The sequence below is a fragment of the Anolis sagrei genome, chromosome 11 (assembly GCF_037176765.1).
Source record: "Anolis sagrei isolate rAnoSag1 chromosome 11, rAnoSag1.mat, whole genome shotgun sequence".
Lineage (NCBI taxonomy): Eukaryota > Metazoa > Chordata > Lepidosauria > Squamata > Dactyloidae > Anolis > Anolis sagrei.
Window position 1 is genome coordinate 10,144,102 of NC_090031.1, and position 25,645 is coordinate 10,169,746.

A 25,645-nucleotide genomic window follows, 5' to 3' on the forward strand; every position below is an offset into this window, starting at 1 on the left:
TCAACCTGCTGGCATGCAACCATTCAGTAACGGCCTCATGGCACTGATGGAAATTTTTGGGTACAGAGTCCGGCCGGCCCTCCATCCTCAGAATGAGCTGAGTGTCATCAGCGTACTGGTGGCACTCAAGCCCAAAGCTCCGCACCAGTCGGGCAAGCGGTCGCATATAGATGTTAAATAATAGAGGAGAGAGAATAGCTCCCTGCTGGGTGCTGATTCAGAAAATGGCATTGGACAGACCACATCAGCTCTAGTTTCTGATACAGAACGTATGCCACCCAGGAGTTGCCATCTGCTCGCCTACAGAAAACCATACTTAATAAGCCTAGGCACTATAAGAGGGACCACTAGACCAGGGACCACTTGGCCGGGGACCACTTGATCAGGGACCCCTTTGACCAGGGACCACTCTCCAACATTAGTACCAAAAGGGTTACAGATTGGTGTTTGATCAACTTTAGATTCGGTTTGGTTATTTGGGGTGCTGATTCAGAAAATGGCATTGGATAGACCACATCAGCTCTAGTTTCTGATACAGAACGTATGCCACCCAGTAGTTGCCATCTGCTCGCCTACAGAAAACCATACTTAATAAGCCTAGGCACTATAAGAGGGACCACTTGGCTGGGGACCACTTGACCAGGGACCACTCTCCAACATTTGTACCAAAAGGGTTACAAATCAGTGTTTGATCAACTTTAGATTTGGTTTGGTTATTTGGGATGCTGATTCAGAAAATGGCATTGGATAGACCACATCAGCTCTAGTTTCTGATACAGAACGTATGCCATCCAGTAGTTGCCATCTGCTCGCCTACAGAAAACCATACTTAATAAGCCTAAGCACTATAAGAGGGACCACTTGACCAGGGACCACTTGATCAGGGACCCCTTTGACCAGGGACCACTCTCCAACATTAGTACCAAAAGGGTTACAAATCGGTGTTTGATCAACTTTAGATTCGGTTTGGTTATTTGGGATGCTGATTCAGAAAATGGCATTGGATAGACCACATCAGCTCTAGTTTCTGATACAGAACGTATGCCATCCAGTAGTTGCCATCTGCTCACCTACAGAAAACCATACTTAGTAAGCCTAGGCACTGTAAGAGGGACCACTAGACCAGGGACCACTTGGCCGGGGACCACTTGACCAGGGACCATTTGACCAGGACCACTTGATCAGGGACCACTCTCCAACATTAGTACCAAAAGGGTTACAAATCGGTGTTTGATCAACTTTAGATTTGGTTTGGTTATTTGGGATGCTGATTCAGAAAATGGCATTGGATAGACCACATCAGCTCTAGTTTCTGATACAGAACGTATGCCATCCAGTAGTTGCCATCTGCTCACCTACAGAAAACCATACTTAATAAGCCTAGGCACTATAAGAGGGACCACTAGACCAGGGGCTACTTGGACGGGGTCCATTTGGCCGGGGTCCACTTGACCAGGGACCATTTGACCAGGGACCACTTGATCAGGGACCCCTTTGACCAGGAACCACTCTCCAACATTAGTACCAAATCAGTGTTTGAACAACTTTAGATTCGGTTTGGTTATTTGGGGCGCTGAGTCAGAAAATGGCATTGGATAGACCACATCAGCTCTAGTTTCTGATACGGAACATATGCCACCCAGTAGTTGCCATCTGCTCGCTTACAGAAAACCATACTTAGTAAGCCTAGGCATTATAAGAGGAACCACTAGACCAGGGACCACTTGGACAGGGACCCCTTTGACCAGGGACCACTCTCCAACATTAGTACCAAAAGAGTTACAAATTGTTTGATCAACTTTAGATTCGGTTTGGTTATTTGGGATGCTGATTCAGAAAATGGCATTGGATAGACCACATCAGCTCTAGTTTCTGATACAGAACATATGCCACCCATTGGTTGCCATCTGCTTGCCCACAGTAAACCATATTTAATAATCTAGAGCTGATGTAACGGTGTAGTAATGGTGAGGCTGTGGACCATATTTTAGTTCTTGGGGACCACTTGTGGTACACGGACCACAGGTTGGGGACCACTGATTTCAATGCTAGCAATTGCCTCTTAATGCCTATACCAAAAATTAAACTGAGCTTGGGAAGCATCCGAATGTTACAGAATTATAACAAAAAAATATTGGTGAGTGTTTTGACTTCTAAATTCCCCCCGCAACCTTTCATGCATGTTTCTAATATTGCTTCGTATGCACAAATATGGAGCCCCCGGTGGCGCAGTGGGTTAAAGCACTGAGCTGCTGAGCTTGTTGATCGAAAGGTCGCAGGTTCGATTCCGGGGAGCAGCGTGAGCTTCCGCTGTCAGCCCTAGCTTCTGCCAACCTAGCAGTTTGAAAACATGCAAATGTGAGTAGATCAATAGGTACCGCTCCGGCGGGAAGGTAACGGCGCTCCATGCATTCATGTCGGCCACATGACCTTGGAGGTGTCTACGGACAACGCCGGCTCATCGGCTTAGAAATGGAGATGAGCACCACACCCCAGAGTCAGACAGGACTGGACTTAATGTCAGGGGACTACCTTTACCTTTTTATGCACAAATATAACCAATTTCTTACGACTTACGAGGAGTAACGTCTTTTTGCACACCTCTAATAAACATCTTTAACTCTCACAACAAATGTTTAAAAATAAACAGCAAAAAATCATTTATTTAGCAAAAAAACATAAACATCTTTATAGGAAAGACTCTTCCAAACGATTTTAAGGAAAAAGGAATGCTGTAAATGCTACGAGCTCGGCTCTTTCACAGTTTGGGTTGCAATAATTCCAGGGGGAAAAAATTGAAACAACTCACACACATTTCTCTGCAAACTCATACGTGGCTGGCTTCACAAAATGTTCGTGGCTGGCTGTTTTTCAGAAGCAATGGCAAAATATCTTGGCTAGGAAACTCATGGTGTTGTCTAAAAATTGACAACCATTATTGAAGGCACACACACATATACATATATATATATATCATGGACATAATAAGGGAACCAGGCACCAACTGAGCTGAAGCCACAGAGTGGCAAACATCCTGACACCATCACAAACCAAAGCCCTCAAAGGCTTTGGAAACTAGATCTCTCACTCATTCAGAAACATATGAGACCTGAGGTAAGTATTGCTCCAAGAGTATATCCGCAAAGTCCATATAGGCCACTTCTTCAACTCGGTGACCAATCCATTTCTTTGATTCACACATACTAGTGATAACATGGAGTCGTCAATAATGTAGAAAGACTAGGATCTGCTATAGCTTCATCCGTGGTGGGCCAATGCTTCCTCCAAAGATGGCTTTCCCAGAAAAAATCTGGAAATTGATCTGCAACAGGAACAAGAACAGTACCACTGAGAGCATCAAGATATTCCTTCAGATTTATTAGATTCCTTCAAGCAAGTAAATATGGAAAGAACAAGAAGAGAGTAAGTACCTTCTGTGCAAAAAGAATGTCCTAATGTTCAAATAACATTAGAATGTGGCCAAGATGGCAAAAGTTATTACCGAGGAAGAGTACGCAACAAAGGGAGGCAATAACCGGGGATTTAGCCCAGGTAGAGACAGAGGGGCATCCAGTTCTCACCTCTAACACAGAACATGGAGTTGACTGAATGCCAACATTTGATGAGATATGAATCCATATCACTCTTCAAGATACTGAGAATACACGATTAAGCTGAATGAGCAAAACTGGGGCTCTGAAGGACCAGGTTATCCTCCTCGACTGACCATCGATGATCCAACAAAAGACACAAGTCAGCCTAGCAGAGAAAATGGAGTTGACTGAATGCCAAGACTGGATGAGATATGAATCCATATCACTCTTCAAGATATTGAGAAGACACTATTAAGCTAAATGAGCAAAGGAGGACCAGGTTAGCCTCCTCGACTGACCATTGATGATCCAACAAAAGGAGTTTAAGACACAAGTCAACCTAACGTAGAACATGGAGTTGCCTGGATGACAACACTGGATGAGATATGAATCCATATCACTCTTCAAGATATTGAGAAGACACTATGAAGCTGAATGAGCAAAGTGGAGCTCTGGAGGACCAGATTACCCTCCTTGACTAACCATCAATGATCCAACAAAAGGAGTTTAAGACACAAGTCAACCTAATGTAGAACATGGAGTTGCCTGGAAGCGGAGCTCTGGAAGACCCGGTTTCCCTCCTCAACTGACCATCGATGATCCAACAAAAGGAGTTTTACAATACAAGTCAACCTAACGTAGAACATGGAGTTGACTGGATGCCAAGACTGGATGAGATATGAATCCATATCACTCTTCAAGATAAGACACTATGAAGCTGAATGAGCAAAACTGGGGCTCTGAAGGACCAGGTTACCCTCCTCGACTGACCATCGATGATCCAACAAAAGACACAAGTCAACCTAGCATAGAAAATGGAGTTGACTGAATGCCAAGACTGGATGAGATATGAATCCATATCACTCTTCAAGATATTGAGAAGACACTATGAAGCTGAATGAGCAAAAGTGGAGCTCTGGAGGACCAGATTACCCTCCTCGACCAACCATCAATGATTGAACAAAAGGAGTTTTAAGACACACGTCAACCTAACGTAGAACATGGAGTTGCCTGGATGACAACACTGGATGAGATATGAATCCATATCACTCTTCACGATACTGAGAATGAGCAAAGTGGAGCTCTGGAGGATCAGGTTACCCTCCTTGACTAACCATCAATGATCCAACAAAAGGAGTTTAAGACACAAGTCAACCTAACATAGAACATGGAGTTGCCTGGAAGGGGAGCTCTGGAGGACCGGGTTTCCCTCAACTGACCATCGATGATCCAACAAAAGGAGTTTTACGATACAAGTCAACCTAACGTAGAACATGCAGTTGACTGAGTGCCAACACTGGATGAGATATGAATTCATATCACAATTCAAGATATTGAGAAGACAGTCACTATTAAACTGAATGAGCAAAAGTGGGGCTCTGGAGGACCAAGTTATCTTCCTCGACTGACCATCGATGATCTGACACTAGTCAACCTAACATAGAAAATGGAGTTGATTGGATGAGATATGAATCCATATCACTCTTCAAGATATTGAGAAGACACTATGAAGCTGAATGAGCAAAGTGGAGCTCGGGAGGACCAGGTTACCCTCCTCGACTAACCATCAATGATCCAACAAAAGGAGTTTAAGACACAAGTCAACCTAACGTAGAACATGGAGTTGCCTGGATGACAACACTGGATGAGATATGAATCCATATCACTCTTCACAATACTGAGAATGAGCAAAGTGGAGCTCGGGAGGACCAGGTTACCCTCCTCGACTAACCATCAATGATCCAACAAAAGGAGTTTAAGACACAAGTCAACCTAACATAGAACATGGAGTTGACTGAGTGCCAACACTGGATGAGATATGAATCCATATCACTCTTCACGATATTGAGAATGAGCGAAGTGGAGCTCTGGAGGACCAGGTTACCCTCCTCGACTAACCATCAATGATCCAACAAAAGGAGTTTAAGACACAAGTCAACCTAACCTAGAACATGCAGTTGACTGAGTGCCAACACTGGATGAGATATGAATCCATATCACTCTTCACGATATTGAGAATGAGCGAAGTGGAGCTCTGGAGGACCAGGTTACCCTCCTTGACTGACCACTGATGATTCAACAAATGGAATTCTAAGACACATTTCATCCTACAGGTTGAGTTAAAAAGGCAAGCATTCCAACTGATTTGGTCAACTCAACCAGCTCGCTTGGAATCAAGTGTACCTCTGGGTATTTTTGGATGACAGCTCCTGGAAGCCCCAACTGGGGGTTGTGGTTCAATATCTGGAGGATCGTCTGCCATATATACTCATGTATAAGTCAACCATGTATAAGTTGAAAGCAGGGTTTTGGGTCAAGGTTATTGATGTTCAAGCAATTTGTGGATCAGTTGAGGGTCAGTCTATGGAGAGGAGAAAGCACTAATACTGCCTTAGGAGACCATTGCCACTATTTCCCAATCCAGGCATTGAAAAAGGGCACAGAAATGGTGCCATAATGGAGACAATAAAGGTATTAGTGCTTTTTAAAAGGTTCTCCCAGAACGGACAAAGATTTTTGTTTTTTGATACTACTCAGAGATGGTTTCTTTTTTGGGTTGCTGTGAGTATTCCGGGCTGTCTGGCCATGTTCTAGAAGCATTCTCTCCTGATGTTTCACCCACATCTATGGCAGGCATCCTCAGAGGTGTTGGAAACTAGGTAAGTGGAGTTTATATATCTGTGGAATAATGTCCAAGGTGGATGAAAAAACTCTTCTCTGTTGGAGGCAAGTGTGAATATTGCAACTGGCCACCTTGATTAGCACTGAATAGCCTTGCAGCTTCAAAGCCTGTCTGCTTCCTGCCAGGGGGAATCCTTTGTTGGGAGGTGTTTGCTGGGAATTCCAGATAGGAAACAATCAGGGCCAGCTAAAACCTCCCAACAAAAAGGAGACAGGTAATTGAACATTTTTTTTTCAAATCTGGGGAACGGGGTGAGCTCTCATCTGTCAGCTCCAGCTTCAAAGCCTGTCTGCTCCTTGACTGACCATTGATGATCTAACAAAAGGAGTTTTAAGACACAAGCCAACCGAACTTGGCTGGTAAAACATCCGGACGTCCACTGGGTAATGTCCTTGCAGACTGTCAATTCTCTCACACCAGAAGCCACTTGCAGTTTTGCTCCTGACACAGAAAAAAATAAATAAGCAGACTTTTTTTTTTTAAAGATAGGGCCTTTGGCTAAAATTTCTAGACTTATATATGAATATATAGGGTGATTTGCACCATGATCGAACACTTTCAGGAGGATTCAGAGGCAATGCATATACAAAGACAACACATACACACTCCTGAGGGTTCATTTTCGGAGATGAAGAGTGAATGCGCTTATGTTACTCCTACTTTCTTCGTTTGTGTCCTATGAAAGCAATGTGACATCCTTTTGTGCTTGGGAAAGAGGCAGAAAGTGCGAGTAGAGCTGACTTCAAGATACAAGAAGTGCTGCCACTTGTAGGGTCGGAGTGCCATTCCGCAAGCTGGAATCCTGTTGGTGACTTAGACCAGCAAATGTCTCACTTATGCCAGTAGCAATCCCATTTCAGAGCAAGGAGTAGTGACAGCAGATGACAACAAAACCATAAATTTCAACTCACTAATTCCTTAGCAACTTTGTAGGTAGTGGGCTTCTCTTCTGAGTGGGATGGCTTCCATTGCTGTCCCCATGCGATTGCAAGACTCTCCTTCAAACAACATAGTTAAGGCATCAAATATGTTCTTGGCCACGGATTCTATGATGGAGAAGTTATAGAGATGCCATTTGAAGCATAAGTCGTCCCTCAAACCTTGTTTGGACTCTCCCGTACTACTTGGCATGTTTAAATCTCTTTTCCTGTCCAACATTCCATTTTCCGTTCTTGAGTTCTGAGTAGAGTAACTGCTTTGGGAGACGGTGATCTTTGGGCATTCGGACAACGTGGCCGGTCCAGCGGAGTTGATGGCAGAGGAGCACTGCTTCAATGCATAGACCCCAAGAACTGGGAAGCTCTGGCCCTTGAGTGCTCTAATTGGAGGTCAGCTGTGACCAGCAGTGCTGCAGAATTCGAGTAACTGCTTTGGGAGACGGTGATCTTTGGGCATTCAGACAACGTGGCCAGTTCAGTGGAGTTGATGGTGGAGGAGCATTGCTTCAGTGCATAGACCCCGAGAACTGGGAAGCTCTGGCCCTTGAGTGCTCTAATTGGAGGTCAGCTGTGACCAGCAGTGCTGCAGAATTAGAGCAACTGCTTTGGGAGACTGTGATCTTTGGGCATTCAGACAATGTGGCCAGTCCAGCGGAGTTGATGGCGGAGGAGCATTGCTCCAATGCATAGACCCCGAGAACTGGGAAGCTCTGGCCCTTGAGTGCTCTAAGTCGAGGTCAGCTGTGACCAGCAGTGCTGCAGAATTCGAGTAACTGCTTTGGGAGATGGTGATCTTTGGGTACTTGGACAATGTGGCCGGTTCAGCGGAGTTGATGGCGGAGGAGCATTGCTTCAATGCATAGATCCCGAGAACTGGGAAGCTCTGGCCCTTGAGTGCTCTAATGGGAGGTCAGCTGTGACCAGCAGTGCTGCAGAATTCGAGCAACTGCTTTGGGAGATGGTGATCTTTGGGCATTCGGACAACGTGGCCAGTTCAGCGGAGTTGATGGCGGAGGAGCATTGCTTCAATGCATAGATCCCGAGAACTGGAAGCTCTGGTCCTTGAGTGCTCTAATTGGAGGTCAGCTGTGACCAGCAGTGCTGCAGAATTCAAAGAGGCACGAATGGAGAGCGAAAGGGAGCCAAGAGGAAGGCGCATCAAGCCAACTCCGACTGGGACCACCTTCCATCTGGAAATGGATGTCCTCAATGCGGGGGAACATGCGGATCAAGAATAGGGCTCCACAGTTACCTACGGACACATATCCCTTCAGATACTATGCATCTTGGTCTTCCTTCTTTTGGCCACTCCAGTAATGCTCAGAGGATTTTCAGAAGAGGCACGATCCTCGCAGACTCTTGGCTTTGTTCAGTTCCCAAGTTAATGTCCTGCTCATGCGCCGGGCGGTCAACTTCATGTCTTTGGCTACTTCCACCGCACGGCTCAGGGACCAGTTCAGATCCTGTAAGCTGTCATCGGAGTCGAGATTCGGTCTCCGCCATGCTTTCAGCGGTCCAAACTGGAAACTGCCAGGGGCATAAACTGGGAGACCAACTGGAGAGGGAGAGGTTGAGGTAGTTGCGACAGGAGGACAGTATCTGGAAAGAAGAAACGGAGAGAAGGTGAAATTTGGTCCATGAGGGTGAGAACATGGGATGTCAGCATGGTGCACACAGTAATGCAATGTAAGGCGGATACAATCACTCTAGACCAGGTATGGGCAAACTTTCTAACTTGGGGGCCGTATAGCAGGCCGGAGTGGGGTGGGTGGGCTGGGATGGAGGGAGGGGGTTCTCCTCAAGCCCCCTCCCTGTCCTTTCATCCCCTTCCTCTTCTCTTTTGGATGCAGAAAGTGAAGGAAAGATGGGAAATGTTTGGATCCCAAAAGGGTTGGCCTTGGTCAGGATGAGATGGTGGATGGGAGAGAAAAAGTGTAGCAATTAGATTCCATATTGCCTACTCCTGATCCAGAATCATTGAATCCTAGCGCTGGAAGCGACTCCCAAGGGCCATCCAGCCCAATCCCCTGTCATGCAGGAAGGCACAATCAAAGCACTCCCAAGAGATAGCCTCTGTGGAAAAGCCTCCAGAGAAGGAGACTCCACCACACTCCCAAGCAGCCTAGGCCACTCTCTAGGAAGTTCTTCCTCATTTTTTCAGTTGAATCTCTTTCCCTGCCATTTGAACCCATTGTTTCCTTGTTCCCTGGCCTCTAAAGCAGCAGAAAGTCAGTTTTCCTCCTCCTCCTCCTCCTCCTCCTCCTCCTCCTCCTCCTCCTCCTCCTCCTCAATGGAACACCCTTTGAAATCTTGAAACATAGTTGTCATGTTCCCTCTCAACCATCTTCTTTCCCAGCTAAACATTCCCCAGGAGGAAAAGAGGAAGGAAAAAGAGAAGGGAGGGAGGAAGAGATGGGAGGAAGGAAAGAAAGAAAAGGGAAGGGAAGGGAGGGATGGATGGATGGATGGAAGGAAGGGAGGGAGGGAGGGGAGGAAGAGAAGGATGGAAGGAAGGGAGAAAGAGAAAGGGAAGGAGGGAGGAAAGAAAGAGGGAAGGATGAAAGGATGGAAAGGAAGGGAAGGGAGGGAGGGGGAAGGAAGTAAAGACAAAAGGGAGGGAAGGAAGGCAGGAAGGGGAAGAGAAGGATGAAAGAGAAGAGAAGAGAAGAGAAGAGAAGAGAAGAGAAGAGAAGAGAAGAGAAGAGAGGAAGGAAGGAAGGAAGGAAGGAAGGAAGGAAGGAAGGAAGGAAGGAAGGATGGGAGGGGGGAAGAGAAGGATGGATGGAAGGAAGGAAGGAAGGAAGGAAGAAAGGAAGGAAGGAAGGAAGGAAGGAAGGAAGGAAGGAAGGAAGGAAGAAAAGGGTGGAAGAAAGGGAGGAAGAGAAGGAAGGGGGGAGGGAGGAAGAGAAGGATGAAAGGAAGGAAGGAAGAGAGAGGGAAGGAGTTGAGGAAAGAAAGAGGGAAGGATGAAAGGAAAGGGAGGAAGGGAAGGGGAGAAGGAAGGAAAGACAAAAGGGAAGGAAAGAAGTAAGGAAGGAAGGAAGGAAGGAAGGAAGGAAGGAAGGAAAGGAAAGGATGAATGGAAGGAAGAGAAGAGAAGAGGAGAAGAAAGTATGGAAGGAAGGGAGGGAGGAAGGGAAGAGAAGGATGGATGGATGGATGGAAGGAAGGAAGGAAGGAAGAAAGAGAAGGGTGGAAGAAAGGGAGGAAGAGAAGGAAGGAGGAAGGGAGGAAGAGAAGGATGGAAGAAAGGGAGAAAGAGAGGGAAGGAGGGAGGAAAAAGGGAAGGATGGAAGCGAAGGAAGGGAGGGATGGAGAAGGAAGGAAAGATAAAGGGAAGGAAGGAGAAAGAGTTAGAGGGAAGGAGGGAGGAAAGAGGGATGGAAGGAAGGATGAAAGGATGGAAGAGAAAGAAGGAGGGAGGGAGGGAGAAAGGGGGAGGTAAGGGAGGGAGGGAGGAATGAATGAGAGAAGGAAGGAATTATAGGATGGAGATAAGAGAGAGAGAGGAAGGCCTGAGACGAGGTGGATGATGGGTTTCCAACTTAAAGGACGAGGTGGATGATGGGTTTCCAACTGAGAAGTCTATGTGTAAAGAAACAGAGGATGTTTTGGATTCCAATGTTGTACCATTTCTCATGGTAATCAGCCTTCAGCTGATGGGGAGTTTTCCCATGATATCAGATTAGGTCTCTGCATGGAGGGAGTGAAGAATAGATTAATTAGGTGGTCAGAGAGACTCCGTAGGAATTCCTTAAAACCCAGGTGTATGAGGCATGACCTCATAGGTTCTCTGTCAGGCTTGGGCTTAAATTAAGTGGTGTCTCTCATAGGAGACAACATTGCCAAAAGGTTCAGGTTCCTGTTTCAGCTCTCAAGTACCTACTTTCCTCAATAAACTGCTGTAGTTAGTACTACTGGACTCTGGTGTGGTGTTGGGTGAAAAGGTGTCTCAAGGCTAGAGTGCAACAGAAGGCCACCTTTCTGAAACACCCTAAGCAAAGACATTTGAACTCTTCTTACATTATAGATGACAAAGGATAAGTTGCCAATGGAACGGTGGGGATGTAACCAATGGTGGGAGCTTGTGGTGAGACTGCAGTGTGCCAGAGGCCTGGCTGTCGTGATGGACGGCGGTTGACAGGTTTCTGTTGTGCTCCAAAGTCCTGAGCCAGGGTGTCCTCTCTTGGATGGTTTTGTCCTGAGATGGGAAATGAGAAAACAGGTTGTAAATCTGTCTCGCCGAGAACGAAGTCTTTGGGTTGTTGTGTGGTTTCCAGGCTGTATGGCTGTGTTCTAACAACAATTTCTCCTAACGTTTTGCCTGCATCTGTGGCTGACATTTTCGAAGTCTTTATTTATTTTTTTCATGCCAGGAGCAACTTGAGATACTGCAAGTCAATTATGGTCTGCAAAGACATTGCCCAGTGGACACCCGGATGTTTTACCATCCTGTGGGAGGCTTCTGTCATGTCCCTGCATGAGAAGCTGGAGCTGACAGATGGGAGCTCACCCCACTCCCCGGATTTCAACCACCAACATTTCGGTCAGCACTCCTGCCAGCACAAGGGTTTAACCCATTGTGCCAGCAGGGGCTCCTAAGGGATTAATTAACCAAAGGTTATCATAGTAGTGTTGAACTGCATTAATTCTACACTGTAGATACACCCTAAGTCTCAGAGAAAGGCAACGACAAACACAGAACAAATCTTGTTTTAGAGTCAGAAATGATTTGAAGTTACACAGTAACAATGTATTTGGGTGCAGCAGGTTAAACCGCTGAGCTGCTGAACTTGCTGAACGGCGGGACAGGGTGAGCTCCTGCTATCAACCCCAGCTCATGCCAACCTAGCAGTTCAAAAACATGCAAATGTAAGTAGAACAATAGGTACTGCTTCTGTGGGAAGGTAAGCAACATTCATACAGTCATGCTGGCCACATGACCTTGGAGGTGTCTATGGACAACGCAGGCTCTTCAGCTTAGAAATGGAGATGAGCAACACCTCCAGAGCCAGAGATAGAGGGGAAGCCTTTCCCTTTCCCTCATTGTTTCGAGGAATTGAATGTTTGCCTGGGTCTGTATATGCTGGAATCTGCTCTGAGTCCCCTCAGGGAGATAGGGTGGAATAAAAATAAAGTGTTGTTGTTGTTGTTGTTGTTGTTGTTGTTGTTGTTGTTGTTGTTGTTGTTGTTGTTGTTGTTATTGTTATTATTATTATTATTATTATTATTATTATTATTATATGTAGCCTGGCTTTTGTTCCCTTTGAATTGTTTGCTGCCTGGAGAAATCCTTAGCCCGGGTGGCGCTCACTGGCTCTTCAGTTCTTCCTGCCTGGAGACATCATCATCATCATCATCATCATCATCATCATCATCATCATGTAATGTACGTGCCCCTGTGGACTGGGCTGTGGCGCAGCAAGTTAGTAGCCAGCTGCATTAAATCACTACTCACCGAGAGGTCATGTGTTCGAAGCCAGCCTGGGTCAGAGTGAGCTCCCGACCATTAATAGCCTAGCTTGCTGTTGACCTATGCAGCCCAAAAGACAGTTGTATCTGTCAAGTAGGAAATTTAGGTACTGCTTTATGCATAGAGGTTAATTTAATAAATTGATGACACCATAAAACCTTCCAGCAGCGTGCATAAGAATGAGGAAGTACTCCATCAAGGACTCAGGTGTCACAAGTGGATGGTGAAAGCAGCATCTCCCCTTGTGGTTGGAATTGAGCATACCCTCATGATGCTGGAAAGCTGGAATGTTAAATTGCCTCTGTGTTTGTCTATATATGTTGTATGTCTAATGGCATTGAATGTTTGCTATGTATATGTGCATGGTAATCCGCCCCGAGTCCCCTGCGGGGTGAAAAGGGCGGAATATATATACTGTAAATATAAATACATAAATAAATGGGTGCATTCCCTCACCATGCACCACATTTGTTTTGTGCTTCCCAGTTTCCTTGCAGAAAAGGCATCTTGGTGCTTCTATTTTCTTCTGAGTTGTATGCTGAGATGGTCCAAAGGGATCCCTTTGAGAGTCAACACCTAAAACAAAAGGGGAAACCGCATTTGAGTCTAATATGAGCCACTAAAGTTATTAGATCGCCCCAGGAAAAAGCCATTTAACACTGTCTTGGGTAGACTGCATCAGCTCTAATGACTTAGATATGTCAATCATGATTTTCTATGGGCGAGCAGATGAAGACTGATAGACATATATATATGTTCTGTATCTCGAAAAATAGAAATGATACGGGAAAATTGGTGCCAGTTTTGGAATCAGCATGTTAAATATACCCCAAAACAGGTCTAACATTTGATGCCCCAAAATGTGTGTTGGCCCATGTTAGGTGGTCCTCTTTCTCCTTCACCAGTATTGAAGAAAGCACTATCAATTTGGCTACAGCCCTAAAGACACTTATGGGAGAGTAACTGCCATCTCAGACAGAGTAAGAACAACTAGGATTGTGTCGTCTCATGTTTATTAAGAAAAATTGCATTGGATAGACCACAACAGCTCTAGATGACTTACTTACTTACTTAGGAGATTCCTCGTTGGACGAGTAAGATGGTCTTCCGTTATGGATTTCTCTGTGGGTCCGTATGTGGTTGTGGAGCCCTATTCTTGCTCTGCATCTTCTTCCGCAGTGAGGGCATTGGTTTCCAGGTGGAAGGCGGTCTCGGTCGGGGTTGGCTTGACGCGCCTTCCTCCTGGCACGTTTCTCTCTTTCACCCTCCACTCGTGCCTCCTCGAATTCTGGCTGGCCCAGCGGAGTTGATGTTGGAGGACCATCGCTTCAATGCTGGTGGTCTTTGCTTCTTCCAGCACACTGACGTTTGTCCGCTTGTCCTCCCAGGAGATTTGCAGGATTTTCCGGAGGCAGCACTGATGGAATCGTTCCAGGAGTTGCATGTGACGTCTGTAGACAGTCCATGTCTCACAGGCATAGAGCAGGGTTGGGAGGACAATAGCTTTATAGACAAGCACCTTGGTATCCCTATGGATGTCCCGGTCCTCAAACACTCTCTGCTTCATTCTGGAAAATGCTGCACTTGCAGAGCTCAGGCGGTGTTGTATTTCGGCGTCGATGTTGACTTTGGTGGAGAGGAGGCTGCCAAGGTAGCGGAAATGGTCCACATTTTCTAATGTTACACCATTAAGCTGTATTACTGGCATTGGAGAGGGATTGGCTGGTGACTGCTGGAACAGCACCTTGGTTTTCTCAATGTTCAGTGACAGGCTGAGCTTCTCGTATGCTTCTGCGAAGGTGTTTAGAGTGGCTTGTAGATCTTCTTCTGAATGCGCACAGACGACATTGTAATCAGCGTACTGGAGTTCTATAACAGATGTTGTTGTAACCTTGGTTTTGGCTTTCAGTCTGCTGAGGTTGAATAGCTTGCCATCTGTCCGATAGATTATTTCCACTCCGGTGGGAAGCTTCCCATCAACAAGGTGAAGTATCATAGCGATGAAGATGGAGAATAGAGTTGGGGCAATAACACATCCCTGTTTGACACCCGATTCCATGATTAGATATGGTTTTCTGTGTGTGAGCAGATGGCGACTACTGGGTGGCATATGTTCTCTATCAGAAACTAGAGCTGATGTGGTCTATCCAATGCAGTTTTCTGAATCAGACTCCCAAATAACCAAACCGAATCTAAAGTTGACCAAAAACACATCCATAACCTTTTTGGTACTAATGTTGGAGAGTTGTTCCTGGTCCAAAAAAGGTTGGGAACCACTGTTTTGGAGGCTATGAGAAGATAACTTCAGCGGAATTGGTACCTTCAGTCTCATCGCTGCCTGGGTCACTTGTGAGTACATTTCCAAGGTGTGACTGGGCTTCTTGGCAATGGGAACAGGAGGAAGTGCTGTTGATAATCCGTGGTTCTTGGGGCTCTGGGTTTGTAAAGGCATACGGCGTCCCTACAAAAGCAACCACAAAGAAACTCAAGCTTTTGATCCTACTGGTAGTCTAAGTAGAACAGACACAATGAATGCATGGGATCTGTGTGTGTATTGATTTCCACTTCATAGGAAATCTGCTACAAAACAGGAGCTTTTTTGTTGAGTTCTAGGGTCAGAGAAGCAGATGGCGGAAACAGAAGAATGGTGTGCCTCAGAGGTAGTGTGCTTGCTCCATCAATGTTTAACTTCTACACAAGTGACCAGCCACTGCCAGAAGGGACAGAGAGTTTCATGTATGCTGATGATCATGCCATCCCCACTCAAGCAGGGAACTTTGAAATGGTTGAACAGAAGCTCTCCAAAGTTTCAGGTGCTCTTACTACCTATTACAGGGAAAACCAACTGATTCCTAATCCATCTAAAACACTGACATGTGCTTTCCTTCTTAAGTACAGACAAGCATCTCGAACTCGAAGGATTACCTGGGAAGGAATCCCACTGGAGCATTGCATCACACCCAAATACCTGGAGTCACTCTGGACCGTGCTATGACTTTTAAAGAGCACTGTGACTATTTCTAGCACTGGGTGCTAGAAATGATATCATACAAAAGCTGACGGGCACAACCTGGGGATCACAACCAGGCACAGTGAAGACATCTTCCCTTGCGCTTTGCTACTCTGCTGCTGAATACACATACCCAGGATGGAAGACATCTCACCATGTTAAAATAGTGGATGTTGCTCTTAATGAGACATGCCACATTATCACAGGATGTCTATGCCCAACACCGCTGGAGAAATTATACCGTTTAGCCGGTATTGCACCACCTGATATCCGCAGGGAAGTAGCAGCCAGCAATGAAAGTAGAGAGACATTGACATATCCTGCCCATCCTCTGTTCGGATACCAACCAGCATACCAACGCCTTAAATCAAGAAATAGCTTCCTAAGATCTAAAGAGAGATTTGCAAGAACACCTCAGCAAGCAAGAGCCCAAAAGTGGCAGGGTAAAACCTGGAACCTCAATCAGTGGCTGACACTGGATGGGAGACTCCCTCCTGGGCAAACAGAAGGCTGGGCAACTTGGAAGGCGCTGTACAGACTGCACTCTGGCACCACGAGATGCAGAGCCAACCTTAAGAAATGGGGCCACAACGTGGAGTCCACGATATGCGAGTGTGGAGAAGAGCAATCCACAGACCACCTACTACAATGCAGTCTGAGCCCTGCCACATGCCCAATGGAGGAAGTTCCCACAGCGACACCAGAGGCACTTGCAATGCCCAGCTTCTGGTCAAAGGAAACTACTTAGGGGCCGTGGCTCACATATCCATTGGAATTAACCATGCTGGCTGAGTCTTTCGTGAGCCATAGACCAAAAATGTCTATAGAATTCAAGATTCCCTGTGCATTCCATAGAATTCCTTTTGTGCCACGCATTCTCAACAAACAAAAACTGAAATCAAACATTTAGAAGTATGGAGAACTGTTCCACCTTGCCTTGTTCACCCTGATGCTCCCTCTTGCATCCTTCCTAGAAAGCTCTCCATTAGAGAAGCGAAGTTGTTTCTTATTACCTGTATAAGGTCCTCGTAGAATGGTCTGCTTTGAGGGCTTCATTTTAGAAGCAGAGGCTTCCTTTTGCCTTTGTTTCTGGGACTTTGGCGTAGAGGAATCCAACTCAGATGAGGCTGGAAACAAGAAAGGAAGGGATGACGCAAGTTCTGTGTGTCATTGGAGTTATGTCATCATTGCTCACTAACCAAACGCCAACCAAATGTCTGCTACTTACTGGGATTTTCCTGAGTCCCACTTTGGGGGAGTGATGTTCTCCTCAACCGCTCTTCTGAATTGATGGTTGGAGGTAGACTCTCAGATTCGACTGCGTTTTTCCCTGAGGTTTTCCTGAAGATTGAAAGAGAAGGGATACATGAGGAATGATTTTATGCATCATATATCTCTTTTTAACATTCTGCGCAGAATTGTGGAAAGAATAGATCCATGTCTGATCCCACACCAAGCTGGTTTCAGGAAAGGGAAAAGCTGGACATCACAAGTGCTCAACCTGACTCAGCGCATAGAAGATGGTTTTGAAAGGCAGCAAATTACAGGAGTTGTCTTCATAGACCTGTCAGCAGCATAAGGTTTCCCCCTGACATTAAGTCCAATCATATCCGACTCCGGGTGTTGGTGCTTATCTCCATTTCTAAGCCAAAGAGCCAGCATTGTCCGTAGACACCTCCAAGGTCATGTGGCTGACATGAATGCATGGAGTGCTGTTACCTTCCAGCCGGAGAGGTACCTATTCATCTACTCACATTTGCATGCTTTCAGACTGCTAGGTTGGCAGAAGCTGGAGCTAACAGCGGGAGCTCACGCCGCTCCCCTGATTCAAACCTGCGACCTTTCGGTCAACAAGTTCAGCAGTTCAGTGCTTTAACCCGCTATGCCACCTAGAGCTCCATGATACTGTAAATCATCGCCTTCACCTGAGAACAATTTATAATATCACAAAGGATTACTACCTCACCCGCTTCATAGGAAATCTGCTACAAAACAGGAGCTTTTTGTTGAGTTCCAGAGAAGCAGATGGTGCAAACGGAAGAATGGCCTGCCTCAGGGGAGTGTGCTTGCTCCATCCATGTATAACATTTACACAAAGGTAATGGTGCTCCGTGTGGTCATGCTGGCTACACGACCAGGAGATGTCTACAGACAATGCAGGTTTGGAAATGGAGATGAGCACCTCCCTCCAGAGCTGGAGACAAGCACGGCCTCCAGAGCCGGAGATTAAAGGGGAAGCCTTTGCCTGTGTCTATGTATTTTTTCATTGTTTCAAAGGCATTGAATGTTTGTCTGTGTATGTATATATATGCTGGAATCCACCCTGACTCCATGCAGTCATGCTGGCCACATGACCAGGAGATGTCTACAGACAATGCAGGCTTGGAAATGGAGATAAGCAACTACCCCAGAGCCAGAGATGAAAGGGGAATCATTTGCCTGTGTCTGTGTATTTGTTTCATTGTGTTAAAGGCATTTAATGTTTGTCTGTGTCTGTATATATATGTTGGAATCCACCCTGACTACCACCTCATCCGCTTCATAGGAAATCTGCTACAAAACAGGAGCTTTTTTGTTGAATTCCAGAGTCAGAGAAGCAGATGGTGAAAACATAAGAATGGCCTGCCTCAGGGGAGTGTGCTTGCTCCATCCATGTATAACATTTACACAAAGGTAAATGGCGCTCCATGTGGTCATGCTGGCTACACGACCAGGAGATGTCTACAGACAATGCAGGTTTGGAAATGGAGATGAGCACCTCCCTCCAGAGCTGGAGACCAGCACCGCCTCCAGAGCCGGAGATTAAAGGGGAAGCCTTTGCCTGTGTCTATGTATTTTTTCATTGTTTCAAAGGCATTGAATGTTTGTCTGTGTATGTATATATATGCTGGAATCCACCCTGACTCCATGCAGTCATGCTGGCCACATGACCAGGAGATGTCTACAGACAATGCAGGCTTGGAAATGGAGATAAGCAACTACCCCAGAGCCAGAGATGAAAGGGGAATCATTTGCCTGTGTCTGTGTATTTGTTTCATTGTGTTAAAGGCATTTAATGTTTGTCTGTGTCTGTATATATATGTTGGAATCCACCCTGACTACCACCTCATCCGCTTCATAGGAAATCTACTACGAAACAGGTGCTTTTTTTGTTGAATTCCAGAGTCAGAGAAGCAGGTGGTGAAAACATAAGAATGGCCTGCCTCAGGGGAGTGTGCTTGCTCCATCCATGTATAACATTTACACAAAGGTAAATGGCGCTCCATGCGGCCATACTGGCCACATGACCAGGAGATGTCTACAGACAATGCAGGCATGGAAATGGACATGAGCACCTCCCCCCAGAGCTGGAGATGAAAGGGGAAGCATTTGCCTTTGTCTGTGTATTTGTTTAATTGTTTCAAAGGCATTGAATGTTTGTCTGTGTGTGTGTGTGTGTGTGTGTGTGTGTGTGTATATATATATATATATATATATATATATACACACACACACATATATATATATGTGCTGGAATCCACTCTGACTACCACCTCACCTGTTTCATAGGAAATCTGCTACCAAACAGGAGCTTTTTTGTTGAGTTCCACGGCCAGAGAAGCAGATGGTGAAAACAGAACGGCCTGCCTCAGGGGAGCGTGCTTGCTCAATCCATGTATAACATTTACTCAAAGGTAAAAGGTGCTTCATGCGGTCATGTTGGCCACATGACCAGGAGGTGTCTACAGACAATGCAGGCTTGGAAATGGAGATGAGCACCTCCCCAAGAGCCGGAGTTGAGAACTGTCTCCAGAGCCGGAGATGAAAGGGGAAGCCTTTGCCTTTGTCTGTGTATTTGTTGGCCACACAACCAGGAGGTGTCTACAGACAATGCAGGCTCGGAAATGGAGATGAGCACCTCCCCTAGAGCCGGAGATGAGCACTGCCTCCAGAGCTAGAGATGAAAGGGGAAGCCTTTGTCTTTGTTTCACTGTTTCAAAGGCATTGAATGTTTGTCTGTGTCTGTATGTATATATGCTAGAATCTGCCCTGACTACCACCTCACCCGCTTTATAGGAGATCTACTACCAAACAGGAGCTTTTTTGTTGAGTTCCAGGGTCAGAGAAGCAGATGGTGAAAACAGAACAGCCTGCCTCAGGGGAGCATGCTTGTTCCATCCATGTAAAACATTTACACAAAGATAAATGGCGCCCCATGCGGTCATGCTGGCCACACAACCAGATGTCTACAGACAATGCAGGCTTGGAAATGGAGATGGGCACCTCCCCCAGAGCTGGAGATGAGAGGGGAAACCTTTGCCTTTGTCTGTGTATTTGTTTCATTGTTTCAAAGGCATTGAATGTTTGTCTGTGTCTGTATATATATGCTGGAATCCACCCTGACTACCACCTCACCTGTTTCATAGGAAATCTGCTACCAAACAGGAGCTTTTTTGTTGAGTTCTAGGGTTAGAGCTTGAGGATCAGACTTTGGCAATAGAGCTGACTATTACTTACTGAACCGGTTTGGTCCTTGTGGAAAAGCAGGCCATGGCTTGGAGTGGCGCCTGGAGTTTAGAGGAGCATGGGGAGGAGAAGTGCTTTGGGTAGCCATAGGGCCCATGGAGGGTCTCGTCCAGACTTTGCCGCAGGTGTGAAACTTCGTTCTGCAAAGCCGTGATCGCTTGGCTGGAGTCAGGAACAAAACAAGACAGAATCGATCAAAAGGAATCTTCTCAAGGAAGCAGCAAGCAGCCAGGCCTTGAAGCTGCAATGCTAATCAAGGTGGCCATCTGCAACAAGCAGACAAGAGTCCTTTTTCCCATTCTGGACACTCTTCCACAGATATATAAACCCAACTTGCTAAGTTTCCAACAGACCTCAAAACGTCTGAGGATACCTGCCACAGATGTGGGCAAAACGTCAGGAGAGAATGCTTCTCAAACATGGCCATACAGCCTGAAAAACTCACATCAACCCAATAATAATAATAATAATAATAATAATAATAATAATAATATTGTGCAGCATCCACATAACCTTTCTATTATTTACAAGGTCTTTTAGTTATATCGATGGAACAACATATGTGTGTTTGCTGGAAGACGGATGGGTTTCTTCCCCTATAATCCCAAATCTAGGTCCTTAAAATCGCATTCTCTTCCACCTCCATTCAGGCATGGTTGCATTTGCCCGAGGCAAACCTATCACAGGGTTTTCTTGGCAAGGTTTGATAAGCTGAGGCTTGCCATTGCCCTCCTCTGATGCGGAGAGAATACGACTCGTCCAAGGTCGCCTACCTGGCGAGACACCCACGATGCCACCCAAAAATGTCCTTCTTCCCACCCATCCCGTGCATCTCTTCCATTCCCTGGGCACACTTACTCTCGTTTCAAGCGAGAGTCAAGAAGACTGTCGTCGTAGGTCAGAGAGGAGGAACTGGGAGACCCAGAGCGCTTCAACTCATTCGGCGGGGGGTTGCATGTGCCACGTTCTCTAGGTGGTTCCACCTCAGGCTCTGAGTTGGTGTGAGCTGGCGACAAGGGAGACATTAGTATTAAACAACAAAACAATATTTGACAAAACAGAAAAGTACCTTAGGATGAACCTCATAAATTGATTTTGTCATTTGGGAGTTGTAGTTGCTGGGATTTATAGTTCACCTACAAAGGGCATCCTGAACTCCACTAACAATGGAATTGAACCAAACTTGGCACATAGGACTTCCAAGACCCACAAAAAACAGTAGAAGGGGCACTTTTTTAAAGGAAATCAACTCACAGCTCTCGGTGCCGGGCTCCATCTCACTTGCAATGTTGTTTGTCTGCTGCCGAACGGAGCGAGTACGGAACGGGCCTCTTTTGGGAAGGCTTCGTCTCTGGGGACCATCCTCCGAAGATCGGTCCCTCAATGAGACATTTGCTCTTAGCGGTTCCATCACGGTGGGTCTCTTCCGCTGAGGAGCTGGTTGCTGGGCTCCATCCTGCAGAGCCGATTCTCCCATGATCCCATGGGACCTGGACAAAAGACAGATTGAGTGGCATGGGTCTGAAGGCTTTGGCTCCATTGGGGGTTTGGTGCCCATTGCCTTCCATAACATAACTTCCGAAAATTCTATTTATTCACTTATTTACAGTATTTATAGTCCACCCTTCTCACCCTGCAGGGGACTCAGTACATATGTACATGGCAAACATTCAATGCCATAGACACACAACATATATAGACAGACAGACAGAGGCTATTTAACATTCCAGCTTTTTCATGAGGGTATTCTGGCCACCAGGGGACACTGATGAAGTACTTCCTCATTCTTTGCATGCTTGCTGGAGATTTTTATGGCGTCGTAAATAAGCCTCCCCGCATAAGCAGTACCTACATTTCCTCAATGTGAGGTAGGCCTCAGAGTGGGAGAGGCTTCAGCCTGAGAGAGCCCTCAGTGTGAGAAGGCCTCAGTGTGAGGTAGGCCTCAGTGTGAGAGGCTTCAGCCTGAGAGCCCCCAGTGTGAGAAGGCCTCAGTGTGAGGTAGGCTTCAGTGTGAGGTAGGCTTCAGCGTGAGAGAGCCCTCAGTGGGAGAAAGGCCTCAATGTGAGGTAGGCTTCAACCTGAGAGAGCCCTCAGTGGGAGAAAGGCCTTAGTGTGAGGTAGGCTTCAACCTGAGAGAGCCCTCAGTGGGAGAAAGGCCTTAGTGTGAGGTAAGCCTCAGTGTGAGAGAGGCTTCAGCTTAAGAGAGCCCTCAGTGGGAGAAAGGCCTCAGTGTGAGGTAGGCCTCAGAGTGAGAGAGGCTTCAGCTTGAGAGAGCCCTCAGTGGGAGAAAGGCCTTAGTGTGAGGTAGGCTTCAACCTGAGAGAGCCCTCAGTGGGAGAAAGGCCTCAGTGTGAGGTAGGCCTTAGTGTGAGAGAGGCTTCAGCCTGAGAGAGCCCTCAGTGGGAGAAAGGCCTCAGTGTGAGGTAGGCTTCAGCCTGAGAGAGCCCTCAGTGGGAGAAAGGCCTTATTGTGAGGTAGGCCTCAGTGTGAGAGAGGCTTCAGCCTGAGAGAGCAACTGTCTTTCGGGCTGCAAAGGTCGACAGCAAACTATACAAATTGGTCGGAAGTGATCTTAATGCAGCTGAATCCCAGCCAGCTGCGCTGTCGCTTCATCGTCCATTTGTGACACCGATGAAGTATTTCTTCATTCTTTGCATGCTTGCTAGAGATTTTTATGGCGTCGTAAATAAGCCTCCCCGCATAAGCAGTACCTAAATTTCCTCAGTGTGAGGTAGGCCTCAGTGTGAGAGGGGCTTCAGCCTGAGAGAGCCCTCAGTGTGAGAAGGCCTCAGTGTGCTGTAGGTCTCAGTGTGAGATAGGCCTCAGTGTGAGGTAGGCTTCAACCTGAGAGAGCCCTCAGTGGGAGAAAGGCCTTAGTGTGAGGTAGGCCTCAGTGTGAGAGAGGCTTCAGTCTGAGAGAGCAACTGTCTTTCGGGCTGCAAAGGTCGACAGCAAACTACACAAATTTGTCGAAAGTGATCTTAATGCAGCTGACTCCCAGCCAGCTGCGCTGTCGCTGCACCATCCATTTGTGACACCGATGAAGTATTTCCTCATTCTTTGCATGCTTGCTGGAGATTTTTATGGCGTCGTAAATTAGCCTCCCCGCATGAGCGTTACCTAAATTTCCTACTTGACAGATGCAACTGTCTTTCGGACTGCAAAGGTCGACAGCAAGCTACACAAATTGGTCGGAAGCTCACTCCGACCCAGGCTCACTTCGAACTCATGACTTTTTGGTCAGTAGTGATCTTAATGCAGCTGATTCCCAGCCAGCTATGCCACAGTTTGGAAGGAAGAGCAAAATGTCAATTACACTGTGTAACAAAATTTGAAGGAATGGCAGGCAAGACAGACGGAGATGTGAAGGTATCCTACCTCAAATGGGATGAGCGTTGCTTAGGCCTCTGTGCCAAGGGGGACACCCTGCTTGCTTCAGATCCCACAAATCCACTATCCGTCTCTGGGGACACAATGCGGAGATCCTGCAGCAGAAAAAGAGACAGACCTGGGGTCACCATAAATTAGAAGCAATTTGGAAGGCACATAACAACAAGAACAACAACAACAATTATTGTTATGATTATTATTTATACTCCTATTTGGAGGTCCCAAAATAACCCTCTGTTGTCTATTCTGAGAATGGTGGAGAAACTAGTTAATTCTAAGTATAATATTAATCATTTATGATGATGATGATGATGATGATGATAATAATAATAATAATGCACTTTATTTATATTCTGTTGTCTTTCTCCGAGGGCACTCCGAGCAGATTACAACATATACAGATAACCAAACATTCAATGCCTCTGACATTAAGTCCAGTCATGTCCAACTCTGGGGTTGGTGCTCATCATTCTAAGACGAAGAGCCGGCATTGTCCATAGACACCTCAAAGGTCATGTGGCCGGCATGACTGCATGGAGCGCCGTTACCTTCCCGCCGGAGCGGTACCTATTGATCTACTCACATTTGCATGCTTTCGAACTACTAGGTTGGCAGAAGCTGGGGCTGACAGTGGGAGCTCACGTCGCTCCCCAGATTCGAACCTGTGACCTTTCGGTCAACAAGTTCAGCAGCTCAGCGGTTTAACCCACTGCGCCACTGTGGGCTCCTCAATGCTTTTAATACAGTGAAATAACAACAACATACAATTACGCAAGTCAAATGCAAAGGCTTCCCCTTTCATCTCCGGTTTTTTGGAGTCAATGCTCAACTCCGGCCATGGGGAGGTGCTCTTTCTCCATTTCCAACCTGAAGACTGTTGTCCGTAGACACCTCCTGGTTGTGTATCCAGGAGGGGGAGAGAAGAGTGGGCGGAGCTATACTGTACATATACAGTATAGCGTCCCTACATTGCGGTTGTTCACTTATCACGGGGGTTCCTAGAACAGAACCCCTGCGATAGGTGAGGGAACACTGCGCTCACATTTGCATATTTTTGAATTGCTAGGTCAGCAGGAGCTAGGGCTAACAGTGGGAGTTCACCCCGACCCGCAGCTTCAAACTGCCAACCTTCAGATCAGCAGATTCAACAGTTCAACGGTTTAACCTACTGTGCCACCACAAACCCTTATTGTTTATTATTATTGTAGTTTATTGTTTATTATTATTTGAAACACAACAAGATGAGTCCACAGCGGACACTCTGCTGGCTGTTGAATGGGATCACAAGTCGTACCCTTCCCAAGTGTCTTGGACTATGTGATAAATCGGCGAATAATGCCTGCAGATCCCAGTAAGGTGGCCTTCTGCAGCTGGCAGATGGTAATTTTGTCAGCGTCAATTGTGTTTAAGTGTAGGCCAAGGTCTTTAGGCACTGCACCCAGTGTGCCGATCACCACTGGGACCACCTTGACTGGCTTGTGCCAGAGCCTTTGAAGTTCGATTTTTAAATCCTCATATCGTGTCAGCTATTCCAGTTGTTTCTCTTCAATCCTGTTGTCACCTGGGATTGCGACATCGACGATCCATACTTTGTTTTTTAACACGATTGTGAGGTCAGGAGTATTATGCTCCAAAACTCTGAATTCAGAAGTCCCAGAATTGTTTAACGTGTTCATTCTCTGTAACTTTTTCCGGCTTGTGATCCCACCAGTTAGTTGTCGCAGGCAGATGGTATTTGTGGCACAAGTTCCAATTAATCATCTGAGCAATGGTGTTGTGCCTCTGCTTGTAGTCTGTCTGCGCGATCTTCTTGCAGCAGCTGAAGAGATCATCTTTGTTTCATCTGCTTCCTTGCAGTCTACATTTGGGATCTGTTGTCGACTTTTCAATTCTGGCTTTGATGGCACTGGTTCGAATGGCTTGTTCTTGGGCTGAATGGCTTGTTGTTGTTGTTGTTCTTATTATTATATCTTTTGCATTCCCTGTCAAATAATGCAGGCAGCTCACCGACTACAACTACAACCAATCAGGGCTGTAGCCAGAAAGAAATTG

The 25,645-nt window shown here is 46.3% G+C and overlaps 1 protein-coding gene across 1 annotated transcript in view; it reads right to left on the reverse strand.

Moving 5' to 3' along the window:
* Window positions 1-2,635: 2,635 nt before the first annotated feature.
* Window positions 2,636-25,645, reverse strand: part of AKNA (AT-hook transcription factor) — a 77,813-nt gene continuing 54,803 nt past the window's right edge. The window contains exons 13-22 of the mRNA XM_067471880.1: window positions 23,582-23,688; window positions 21,458-21,693; window positions 21,062-21,209; window positions 20,195-20,365; window positions 16,926-17,038; window positions 16,711-16,824; window positions 15,008-15,148; window positions 13,144-13,263; window positions 11,238-11,415; window positions 2,636-8,813 (exon numbers count right to left, since the gene is read on the reverse strand). Of these exons, the coding sequence (XP_067327981.1) occupies window positions 8,546-8,813; window positions 11,238-11,415; window positions 13,144-13,263; window positions 15,008-15,148; window positions 16,711-16,824; window positions 16,926-17,038; window positions 20,195-20,365; window positions 21,062-21,209; window positions 21,458-21,693; window positions 23,582-23,688 (1,596 nt within the window). The 3' untranslated portion in view covers window positions 2,636-8,545. The remainder of the gene's footprint in view (window positions 8,814-11,237; window positions 11,416-13,143; window positions 13,264-15,007; window positions 15,149-16,710; window positions 16,825-16,925; window positions 17,039-20,194; window positions 20,366-21,061; window positions 21,210-21,457; window positions 21,694-23,581; window positions 23,689-25,645) is intronic.